The sequence below is a fragment of the Mustela putorius genome, unplaced genomic scaffold (assembly GCF_011764305.1).
Source record: "Mustela putorius furo isolate JIRA1106 unplaced genomic scaffold, ASM1176430v1.1 tig00003899_pilon_pilon_pilon, whole genome shotgun sequence".
Classification (NCBI taxonomy): Eukaryota; Metazoa; Chordata; class Mammalia; order Carnivora; family Mustelidae; genus Mustela; species Mustela putorius.
The window spans coordinates 13,234,061-13,246,405 of record NW_025422048.1 but is presented as its reverse complement, the minus strand read 5'-3'; the positions used below and the strand labels follow the sequence as shown (position 1 = coordinate 13,246,405).

General features: G+C 43.4%; 1 protein-coding gene across 6 annotated transcripts in view; it reads right to left on the bottom strand.

The window, feature by feature from the left end:
• The window catches only part of FGF13 (fibroblast growth factor 13), a 491,770-nt gene that overhangs the window by 93,995 nt on the left and 385,430 nt on the right, over positions 1-12,345 (bottom strand). The window contains exon 1 of one of the 6 annotated variants that reach the window (XM_004773646.3): positions 8,112-8,154. The exons of the other annotated variants lie outside the window; for them this stretch is intronic. Within the exon in view, the coding sequence (XP_004773703.1) occupies positions 8,112-8,139 (28 nt within the window). The 5' untranslated portion in view covers positions 8,140-8,154. Of the gene's footprint in view, positions 1-8,111; positions 8,155-12,345 lie in introns of those variants that run through there. 6 annotated transcript variants of the gene reach the window in all.

Here is a 12,345-nt window from a genome sequence, read left to right as displayed (position 1 = left end):
AAATATGAACTATTGATATAATAACTGGAAACGAGGACATCACTAGAGATGCTACAGATATTAAAAGGACAATGAGATGCTACTGTGACCAACTCAGTAAGACAAAGAACCCAGTGGAAATAGGCAAAATGCTTGAACAAATACTTTAGTCAAGATCTACAAATAGCCACATGAAAAAGCACCGAAGATCATCAGTCATCAGGCAGATGTAAATTAAAACCAAAATGTAATATCACTGTATAACACAACAAGAATGGGTAGAAATAAAAACAATTGACAATCCCAAATGTTGGTGATTATTTGGAACAATCAGGATTCTCAGTGGTGGGAGTGAAAAATGATGGGGACTAGTTTAGCAGTGGCTTAAAAAATTAAACTTACATCAGACTCATGACCCAACAATTTCACAACTAGGGATTTGTCGAAAAGAAATTATGAGGCGTCTGAGTGGCTCAGTCGGTTAAGTGTTTAACTCTTGATTTCGGTTCAGGTCATGATCTCAGGGTTATAAGATTGAGCCCCACTTCAGGCTCCACATGAGCAGGAAGTCTGCTTGAGATTCTCTCCCTTCCCTCTGCCTCTCCCCCTATCGTGTTCTCTCTGTTTCTAAAACAAATAAATCTTTTTTTAAAAAAAGAAATGAAAACATGTCCGTGGGGCACCTGGGTAGCTCAGTGGGTTAGAGCCTCTGCCTTCGGCTCAGGTCATGATGCCAGGGTCCTGGGATAGAGCCCCTCATCAGGCTCTCTGCTCAGCAGGGAGCCTGCTTCCCTTCCTCTCTCTCTGCCTGCCTCTCTGCCTACTTGTGATCTCTCTCTTTGTCAAATAAATAAATAAAATCTTAAAAAAAAAGAAAACATATGTCCGCAGAAATACTTGTAAAAATTCTTTACAGAAGATTTACACAGTGTCGCTAAAATCTGGAAACAGTCCAGATGTCAATCAATGAGAAAACAGGTAAACAAACTGGCATATTCATGCAATGGAACGCTACTCAGTGGTGCAGTGTAATGACTTACTGATACAGATGCATGGGTGAATTTTGAAAACATTATTCTGTGTAAAAGAAGCCAGATACACACAAGCAAAACATACACTATAATTATCCATTTATATGAAGTTCTAAAATAGGGAAAACGAACCTCTGATGATAGAAATAAGGTCAATGGATGCTTCTGGCAACAGAGGGGTGTTGACTAGGAAGGGCTATAAGGGAACTTTCTGGGGTGATGGAAATGTTCTGTATTTTAAATATAGAGGACATGAGTGTGTGTATTTCTCCAAACTGATCAAACGGTCTCCTTAAGATATGAGCATTTAACTGTATGCAAATTATACCTAAATGGTGGAAAGCTTTGAAAGTGATACACACTCAACCTGTTGCGTGTGGTTGCGGGAGGCTGGTAAGGAAGGTCTACAAGATTGGGAAGACAGTAATCAGTGGAGAAGAATACTTCTAGGAGGATTTCTGATGTGATATATGAGTGGTTTTCCTGTTCCAGAATCTCACGGAGTACTTGTTAAAATGTAGACTCTTGGGTTCCAACCAAATTAGCTAGGAATCTCCAATTTGAACCAGTTTCACAGAGGAAGCTGATAGCACACACTAAAGTTTGGGAACAGCTGGGTTACAGAATTTTCAGTCCAGAATACAGAATTTTACCATATAGAAATAGTGCAGTTAGACAACACTGAAGCTAATGCTTGAAATGTGATTTCAGATATTTTCACGAGTTATGAGTGTTATGAGTCAGCCTTCATATGTCTACAAAATCTGATTATTTTATTTTATTGAAAAGAGTTGACATAATTTTTAGTTGGATGCTTGCAACTGTAAGAATCTGACAGAAACTATAACTTTACCTGAGATTCTAAATTTTCCTGTGATTTAGATGAATTATCAATATGGAGTCACATAAAAATGTTTAAGGTAAGTGAGTTACATTGTCTCAAAACAGTAATTCTGCTTCTACTAAGCATAAAACATTGGTAGATTTGCTATCAGGACATACAGACACCTGCTTGGGATTGAGAGTGACCAAAGACTACCAACTTCTTCTATTGGAATTTTTAAAAAAATATTTATTTATTTGACAGAGATCACAAGTAAGCGAGAGGCAGGCAGAGAGAGGGGGAAGCAGGCTCCCGCTGAGCAGAGAGCCCAATGTGGGGCTCCATCCCAGGATCCCGAGATCATAATCTGAGCCGAAGTCAGAGGCTTAACCCACTGAACAATGCGGCCGCCCCTGGAGTTTTAAATATATAAAGATACTGCAATCAGAGCAGTAACAATCAACTAATCAGCAAACCAATATTTGCTCAAAATCTATTATATCTGGGATAGTATGGCATTATATGGGCCCATTTTAAAGATTGGCTCCAATGTTCATTAACTGGGGAACTGTCTCATTGTTGAACCTCTCTGAGCCTCAGCTCTCAGCTCCCTCAGCAGTAAAATGAGGGACTATTCCCCTACCTTGCAGGGTTGTTGTTAAGAATTAGAGTAACAGTATTTAAATTTATAGTATTTAAGCTGGGGACCAGCTGGGGACCAGCCCATAGCTGATGTTTAACAAACGGCAGTCATTTTTACTTGGTCACACAGTCTAACAGTTTGGGTAATTATTTAAGCTTTTCTTTCTTAATGAGGAAGAACAGAAAAACTGTTGACCAAGAACAAGGATCTTATATTTAGAGACTAAATATAGTCTCTAATATATATATTAGATATATAATATATTTAGAGACTAAAATATTATGGAGAGGAGACTTTATGAAAGAAATATTATGGGTTCACCTTTCCTTGTTTTGGGAGTGTTAAGATCTCCAGGATAGGGTTATGATACGATTTAGGGGAAAGGGACCAGAAAGGCTGCTTGACTTGCTTCTAAACTGCCTACCTTGCTTTATTTGGCACTGTACATCTAGAAGCCTGCACAGTGCACGCAACATAGGAGGTTCTTGGGGCATATTTGTTGAGTGAATGAAAAGGGGGCAGAAAGGAATCTTCACAGTCTGTACCCACTCCCGTCGAGCTCAGCAATAGTGAACTTGACTAGTTTTGTTCCCTATCATGGCATACTACTGTGTAGCGGTGCTTACCCAAGAGGTCAAGGAAGTCCCAGGAGCCAACCAAAAGAATTTTTTCCCACATGAGTAACATTTTTTAGTTACTTCTGTTATTAGCCCTGTGCTCTTGATTAGGGATAGAAAAAGAAATGTTGAATACTTAGCCTTGCCTCTTAGGAATTGATCATCTAGTTGGGGAAATGAGCATAAAGTTTAATATAGTATGAAGGAGTTGAAAATGAGGGTCATGACCAGTGTAGCCAGAATACCATGAGTTTCCAGGGGTGAAGAGATCTTCTTTGGCTAGGGGGATAGGATAAGAAAAACATCTCAGAGGCTATGAACCAAAGTCTCACACACATTTAAGTCTCTAGATAAATTACACCTCCACAATGAGGCTGTCCCAGATCCTGCCAGCAGAAGGCATCTCCCTAGCCCTCATCCCCTGTAGCTTTTAGTATTTCTATTAGAGCCCTCATCACAGTGTTTGTGATATTAGCTAGCTGGGCAACCGGACTGTGCCTTCCTGGAAGGCAGAGCCTATTATGGCTTTTTCATCTTGGCACCTTCCTCAGTGCGTAACACATCACAGAGAGGGCACTAAATGGGGCACACACTAACAAATTGGAAAAATTTCTCTAGGTATAGCAGAGGCAATTGGAGTGACTGAGCAGTTCTTTTAGGGAAGGAAGGGTCTAGGACTGGAAAGGTATGTTGAGCCAGACTGCTGTGAAGTTGGCTTACAGAATAAAGCCAGTTACCTCCTGCACCCAACTGGCTGGTATTCACAATGAAGCCAGTAGTGGCTTTTACATAGGGAAGGGACAGGATGAATGTGGCATTTGGAGACCTCATCATATCCTATTATAATAGCTGGTGTTAGAGCTGGAAAAATACCTTTTTCTTACTCAACTATGCAGTTAGGCCTAAGAGGAACGATGAATGTTACAAAGAATGCTGGCATACTAGGTGGTCTAGAGCCCTCATATATGCCTAAACAACAGCCATCTTGTCTAAGAAAGGCTCCTGGCTCGTAATTCTTCATCCTCTAAAAACAGAATCAAGAATGGAGTCTGTCGCGCAAGAGTCAATATTCCGACATCACAGCTCCATGTTGAACTAGACAGAGGGAACTGGCATGGGCAATGAATTAAGAGTTTCAGGTCCAGGAGGCATGTGGACACCCTCTTTAAATATGTAAATGATCATGCCTGTTACTTACAACTCCCTTTGAGTAAGGTTTTTTTAAAAGTTCTGTTTTATAAGGCAACACTATCGTGTCATATCCAATAATAGGTGCTAACTTGTAAGAAACACTAATGAGTTATTTAGAAACTTACAAAGGAAGTAGACTTAATTGTGACCATTTTCACATTCTTTATTTTTTATCTGACAGAGAGAGAGAGAGAGAGAGAGATCACAAGTAGGCAGAGAGTCAGGCGGGGTTGAGGGGAAGCAGGCTCCTTGTGGAGCAGAGAGCCCAACGCGGGGCTCGATCCCGGGACCCTGAGATCATGACCTGAGCTGAAGGCAGACGCTTAACCCACTCAGCCACACAGGGCCCCCCCATTTTCACATTCTTACAAATGAAGCATTATTATAGTAAAGCATACTTTAGCAAGCTCTAGTCAAAGAATGCCTTCTGAACAGAATGTAGATATCATGTTTTCATTCTGGTATAAAAAAATTCAGGCTTTCAAATGGATAGATTAAAGAGTAATCTTTTAAATCTATCTCTTATAAGAGAAGTCTTCACTCTACAAAAACATTCACTGAAAGGTTCCTTTCCTTATAACATACTCCATGCAGAATTCAAATGGGCTTGATTTACATATAATTTTCTGCAAACAATTTAATTGTACCAGGCAGGATATACTTGTCCTGTTGACTGAGATAGGCTTAAAGCCCAGTGGCACTGCTGTACTGAAAATGTAAGTAATGGCATATTCCTCTTTCTCCCACGGAACTGGTATCCCAAGGGGGAACTGACAGAACATTTTCTACCCAAGGGGCGCTCACTTCCTGTGGATACTCTCCTCTGTTCACAAGAGCTTAGCTGCCGAGATGAACTGTCCTACCACTTGAGACCTCTTCTTTTATACTAGTATTCATGACTCCGGAGCCTCCAAGTTTCTGAAGCAAATGGCACAAGGCAAATACAGATTTCCACCATCCATTCTATAAGACAAAATTTGAAGACAGTCTTTCTGGTCAGTTTCATAAGATTGGCTTAGGTTGTGTAATCATTTGTCCAAAGCAAATGTACTGAAATATTTCTGAGTGTTCCATGCAACCACTGTGGCTATATTTATCCCTCAACTAAAGCTCAATACCTACTAAGCACTGGGCCTGGGGCCAGGCAGTCAGAGCTGCGTGATATGGGAAGGCACGTTGACGAACCACCCAGGGAGTCAGGACCTCAGTGCTCCAAAAGAGCAGTCTGTGAAACAGCCGAAGTGCACACCTGTATCCCCTGATAAACGGACTAAGCAATTACCGATAAGAAAACAATCACTAGATCACTTCCTAAGTGCCTATCAATAAGAAAACAATGAACAATATATTGTTTCCCCCAGTTCCCAAAGAGAGGGACAACTGTCTTCATGTGTTCTAAATTTTGGAAGCTCCCAGTCAATATGATCTGTGGACTATTGGGCAGGTGTAGGCATGGGCACATACAGAAGGCCCATAACCCACCAGAAACAAGAAAGAACATGAAGGGACCTTGAACAGCCGGAGAAGTAGTCACGGACGAGCAGGAGGCAGCAGAGCAAGGACATGAATGCTTAGAGAAAGAAATAGCTGAGCTAAAGCAGGGTTTAGATACAAGACTAAAAGTGTAGGCTAAAGAAATTCGGATTCCTTAACTGCAACGAGCATGATCATGAAGGCTCCCGGCTGTAAAAGGTTACACAGAGCACAGCGACTGCCTGTTCTTTAACTTCCATGGGGACCAAAAGAGATTCATCAGACCAGAGAATGGAGGATTTAGGGTAAATGTTCTTGCCTTGAGAGCTGCTGAGATGAGTCCTTCGGAGGGCTGATGGGTGTTGTGGCTGGGACAGTCTCCTCTGTATATGAGGGGCAAAGTGTTTCCTATCAAAAGGCAAAGGGATAAACTACCCAACCTTTCTTGGGACTCGCCATTTTGGGGGAGCACAACCCTCTCTTTCGGCCTCATTTGCACAGTGCTAGCCTCAGCTCGGCGCTGCCCCTCCAACACTCCAGGTATGTTTCACATTCCTTTCAAAGAGAAACTGCAGCATTCCCAGTCGCTGACAATCTGTCCCCCTCGCTGGCTTTTGTTTCTGCAAGGGGGCTCAGTGTGCCACGAACATACAACTATTTAAAACAGACGCGTCTATTGATAACATTTCATCGATCAATCTAGAAGTCTTTCGTAAGCATAAAGTTGGTTTGTGCTCAAATCTAACCAAACAGGTTAGATAGCAATCTGGCTGTTTGCAGTGAATACGTGCACGGGTCAGTGCAACAACTGGTAACAATTACCTGCGTCACAGATCTTACTTAGCAAAGAATTAACGTGTGCATGCTACTCCAATACCTTATGTAAGTAGAGCGAAGAGTCTCAATGTTTCTGCCATAGGTACCATATCCTGCGCTAAGGGACATAGAGCTTGTAGTCCCATCCTTAAAGGATGGTTATAAGCTGTCTTCCATCAGACAAGAGGAAACTTTGGTAAGTTATTAGAGGCATGGGTTGTGAAAATAATAATAAAATAAATGAACTTCTGGACCCAGCTCACAAATTCTATGGTTTTCATCACCAATATCGCCCTTGATACCTCAACTGTTCAAATGAGCTTCCCCGCCCCCCCCACCGCTTCTATGAGGAAATCAGTGAAAAATAACCAAACAAACAATGCCCATGCAATTTGACAGATTAACCTGAACCTTCATCTGGGGGTGCTCCGAGACCACCCCACGTAGTTCAGAAGATCCTGCAAAAGCACTCAGAAGGGGAAGCCTATGGATCCCAGTTAATTCCACAAACAAACTCAAGCTACTCGGCAGTTTCAGCACAGGTAGAGGGATTTTGAAGAAACAAAAATCACAAAGAGTCAGTCATCACCCATCTGGATGAAATGTGCTAGCGAAATAGAGCGTTTCGAGGGGTTAGCATTCTCTGGGGTCCGCTGGAGTTCAATGATCACGAAAGCGCAAGGGTTTCAGCGGAAGCATTGGCTTGATGAAGCTACTTCGTTCAGATAATATGAAAACCGGCAGAAAGTTTTCCAAGAAAAGATGCCATTTTCCATTTAGTTCCACGCTAAAATTGCCCATCAGAAAGTAGCCAGTGGGGGGATTCCAACCATCCAAAAGAATCCCTGTCTTGCTATTTTCAGAGGCTCCTGCAACCTTCTCTCATCTTGTTTTTCTCCGTGAGCCAGAGGCTCCTGGGCGTTGGTCCCATTAGCTATCTGCCGCATCTCCCTTGCCGCCATGGAGGGACAGATACTCTCCTGGTTTCGCTTAGACATTACGGAGTGCCCATCTTCTGTGATTTCCCTGAAGATACACCTAATACGATTCTCAGAATTAAAGTGCTTGTGTTCTCCTTTCCTTAGCTCTCCTTCTTTCCTTTCCTAAGCTAAAAGCAACATACATTTAAAGCTGATGACAATTCTTTATTCTTCTTTCTTCGTTTAGAAATTCGAATTAATGTCCTGTGCTATCTGCAGAGTTAATGCAAATCCGGAGGTAGGAAACCCCTCTGGAATCAGCTGGTGTCACAGATCTCTAAATACCAATAGCACTTCACATAGATATATACATTCACTCTTCTCTAACAATTAATATCTACAATTTCTCTGAGAAAAGAAAAACAAAGGAAGCATTTTTCAAAGACTCGAAACATCACGAAGTACGGGGAAACTCAAGAGCCTGTGTCCCATCCAGAAAGAAAAGATCTCAACAGAAAGATCCCCGGCATAATTTTGTTAATTTCTATAAAGGTGTTAATGTCCGGGATAAGCTTTCAAGTCTCTGTCCTTCAAAAACATTGCATAAATAAATCTTACCTGAATACGACTTCCTTAACAAAGCCATGCTTCTTTATAAGCTGGTCCTACCCAGACAATTGCTGTCTACATTTGGAGCAGACACAGAGAAAGGAGATCAGAGAAAGTTTAAGGCATATCTAAAGTATTCTCCAAGGTACTGGCCAGAAACATCAAGCCCATACTCGCGGTATAGAGAGATCATTAATGGGCATTAGTGACAGACCATTATGACTCTCACAGATCATTAATGATTCATCATGTAGCCGTATTGTTCTGGCAATAATCAGACCATTGCTTGGACTCAGATATAAGCTTCGCCCGTACTGTTTGCTTAAACTTATTAGTTCCAAGCATAAAATTTTATTTTGCCTTCTAGAATTACGAAAAATGGTCTGTAACAGGATCCCTCTGCACATCAGAGGGGTTTTTGGAGCTGGCTGCCTTCTTTGGTCGGCGCTTCTCCCCTCTCTCAGGAATCTTGTCGTCTGAAAGGCTCCCCAATAGCTTTGGGGATGTAGAAAATGTGTCTTTTATTTTGAGATTGAATAATTAATGAAGAGAAAATGCTACAAGCAAGATAGACATTTATAAGAATTACACTTGCTCAGTCCTCTGTAACAATGACTTGTAAAATGATGAAATTCTACCTGACTTTTGAGTTTCGTGCCAAAAAATACATTTTCATATTGGAGTCCTCTGTTAAAAATTCAGAGACTCTACTAGCAGCCTATGACGAGGCTTTTGGCTAATTACAACAAAAAGCAAGAAACACAGACTATTTTAGCATTATACCATACATGCTACAGAAGCACTCAACGGTGTTAATATAGGAATCAAAATTTTAAGGAAACGTGAAGCCCCACACCAAATTGCCATTCTTTTTAGTTTTGCCTTATGGAAGATCCACTATTTTGGTTGAAAATTGAAATGAAAATGGAAATTTAGTTATTCCGGGAGCAAATGAGTCTTTCCTATTGAACAGATTGGATTCTCCTTCTGTGTGGCTCTGGGAAAACTTCCCTTGAGTCAGAGAGAAAGGAAATCTGTTTCAAGGTCTGAATATCGTCACTATCAATGAATATTGAAGAATTACCGACACCCACCAAGAGCTATATTTGAGCCCCATCACCCATACTCAGCGCTGCATGGAAAGGAAGATTATGTAGGTCCCAAAGCATTCCATAAACTTACATAATTTTTTCCCCTTAAGCTTCTCTGCATAATCAGAATTGCCTTGTGTTCTCTGCCTCCACTAAGAGTGTAACAGACAACAGCGGCAAACGTAAGCCCGTCCCACAGGGATCCAGCCTCCAGCGAAAGGGACTTGGCTGTAAGGACAGGATTTCAGCTGTAGGCAGAGGATGGAGAAAATCTGTTCTGCCCTGAAACCAAACTCCCTCCCCCAACCCCTACGAGACGCCCACAGCCCAGGGGCCTGAACATCAGGAGGCCTCAGAACCCAAATGGGCCAAGGAGTTGTTTCTTAGCAGGCTTCCTAGCATCGCTTAGGACCCGGCTCTGAGAAAGACCCATTTCATACTTTCCTGTCACCGGTTTTGAACTGTCAATGGGTTTTCGATAAAGGGCAACATTTCTGAACATCCTCCTCTTGTACTGGACTCCGCAAACTACGCAGCCAGTCCTGTCCCGTAAGAAACCATCTGTCCAGCGGTCGGGCAGACGATCAGCTTCGGAGTGTGGCCATGGGAGTTTCCCCACTGCCCTTGGATGAGGCCACCGGGCACACGGTCGCCGACCTCTTTGCAAACCAAAATGGCTGATGGAAGAATTTAGGCTTTGGTGAACTCCTTATACAGGAGAAATGCCAACTTCCTCCGAACAAAAATAGAAAGCCCTAATATAGGGGCGGTGTCTCTTGGCCAATATAAGAGCTCTTAAAAAAAAAAAAGTCTTTCCCAAGGGACAGAATTAAGTCATCTCCATAGGTGTGGTCCTATCAAGGTCTAATCGAGAGACACAGTCTTCTCGCTGTCCCAGAGCTTCTTAGGACCCTGCAGGGGCCGCACAGGGCAGGGCAATGAGGAAGAGGGGGTCCCCCGGGATGAGAGCAGCTGAATCTTCGCATGTCGAGACTGCACAGAAATAAACAAAGCGAGGGTTCAGCGAGAGCCAAATTGCCAGGCAGGTGAAATTTATTTCTGCTGTCCTTTCTGTCAAATGAATGCTCAGCAGCTCGGGGCCTTTGTGTTGCTCTCTCAGGCCCGCATCTGCACCGCAGGGGTACCCCCCCCCCAGCTCCGCTAGGCTTGGCAGGAGGTCCCCTCAGTACCCCTGTTTCTACTTTTTCTCGCATTCCACAGCTACTGCCTAGTCCTCAGCGTGTCTGATATTGGTCAGGTGTCCTGGAGGAAAGCCATCTGATTCAACTCCTATACACGGATCCGTGAACGGATGATAGAAAGGCACCGGGGTCATGGGGCTCACGTGTTCTACTTAGCCTCACTTGGTGATATGTTTCAGTGCCTCTGTCACTTTTTTTTGGATATCAGTTTCTAAACCTTAGGGCTATGGTCCTCCCACCCCTTCAAAGGTAGCCGGGGGGAGGGGTATATAGGTTTGGGCTGATGCGGCCATTTGGCTCAGGGCATCCCTCCCAACCTCACACACCAGACAAACTGAGTTGTCTGGGCTGTGCTTTTTCACATCCAAATCTTCCCGCACCTCGGGGTGTCCTTCTTCCTTCCTCTACCTACTTATCTTTCAAACAGGACATCTACTAGGAAGGCTCTCGAGTCAACCGTGGTCTCCCTGGTCCCATCACTGTATCCAAGACACCCTTCTATCACTTGACTATCAGACCTGATGGCATTCAGCTATTGACATGATCTACACCCCCCCCTTTACTGTATGTAAGTGGCTAGAGGGCAAGGCCACAGGTGATCTGACAAGCACCTGTGAACCTGTGAATAAAGGGCATCGCTGGACAGTGGTGTATCCTTAGGTGTGGGGGCAGAGGGTGCAGGTCTGCATGAGTTGACTTCGGCAGCGGCTGCACGGGCAGGTCATCCAGTTGGAAATCAATACTGGGGTCAGCGCTCAGCGACGGGTCACACACCCTCTTCTAATAGATGCCCTCAGCAACTAACTCTCTCTGCCTGTCCACCAGGCATGCCCCTCTGAAGACATGATCTGTCCTCTGGCCCTACAGGCAGAACGCATCTCAACAGAAACTGACAAACTGAGTTAACTCTCCGGTGAGTGACCTTTAATCCCAGCCCATGAACGTACAGGTCTCCAAGCTGTCACTGCGATGTGCTCAAGTGACCCAAGCGAGCTTCTGCTTTCCTGGGGACCCCGATCAATACCTCGCCCTCCTCATCGGGCCCAGACACATCAAAAGCAATCATGCCTGATATTTAATCATTTCCCATTAAAATGCAAAGATCTGTCTCCAGGTCCCCTTGACAGTTTAATTGTTTTAAAATGTCTGGAGAAGCCGATATAAACAGATTTGTAGTACATTGTTTATTTGCTGTGCCAGCACAGCCTCTTGGCTAATTAATAAGAGCAATTTGCTGCGTCTTGGCTGCTCTGATCCATCACGTTGGGAAGAAGTTATGGGAAGGAAGAATTTATGCGGCTAAGGAAAGATAGTTTTTTATTAAAAAGTACCAATGAGTCGAAATTTTACCCACACGTAAACCAACACTCAGATGTTAATAGCAGCTTTATTCATGATTGCCCAAACTTGGAAGCAACCAAGATGTCCTTCAGGAGGTGAGGGGAATAAGTAAACTGTGGCACATTTAGTCATTGGATTATTATTCAATGATAAGAAAAATGAGTGATCAGGTCACGGGAAGACATGGAGGAACCTTCAGTGCTTGTTGCCAGGCAAAAGAAGCCAATCTCAGAAGCTGTATACTGTGTGAGTCCAACTACATGACATTCCGGAAAGGATAAAAAGTGGAGACAATGAAGTGGTTGCCGGGGTCTGGGGGGTCAGAGGGAGGAGTAGGTGGAAAGCAAGAAGCAGTGAAAAGCACTCGGTACGATACCATTACGATTGATATATGTCCTTATACGTAACTGTCCTGGCCCACTGAATGTCCACCACCAGAGGTGTACCCTGACATAAACTATAGACTTTGGGTGCCAATGGAGGTACAGGCAGAAGGCAACGTGACAGAAATTGACAAACCGAGTTAACTCTCTGGTGAGTGACCAGGCGCCTATATCAAATGTACTACTCTGGAGGGGCACATTGATCCTGGGCGAGGCTGTGTGTGCG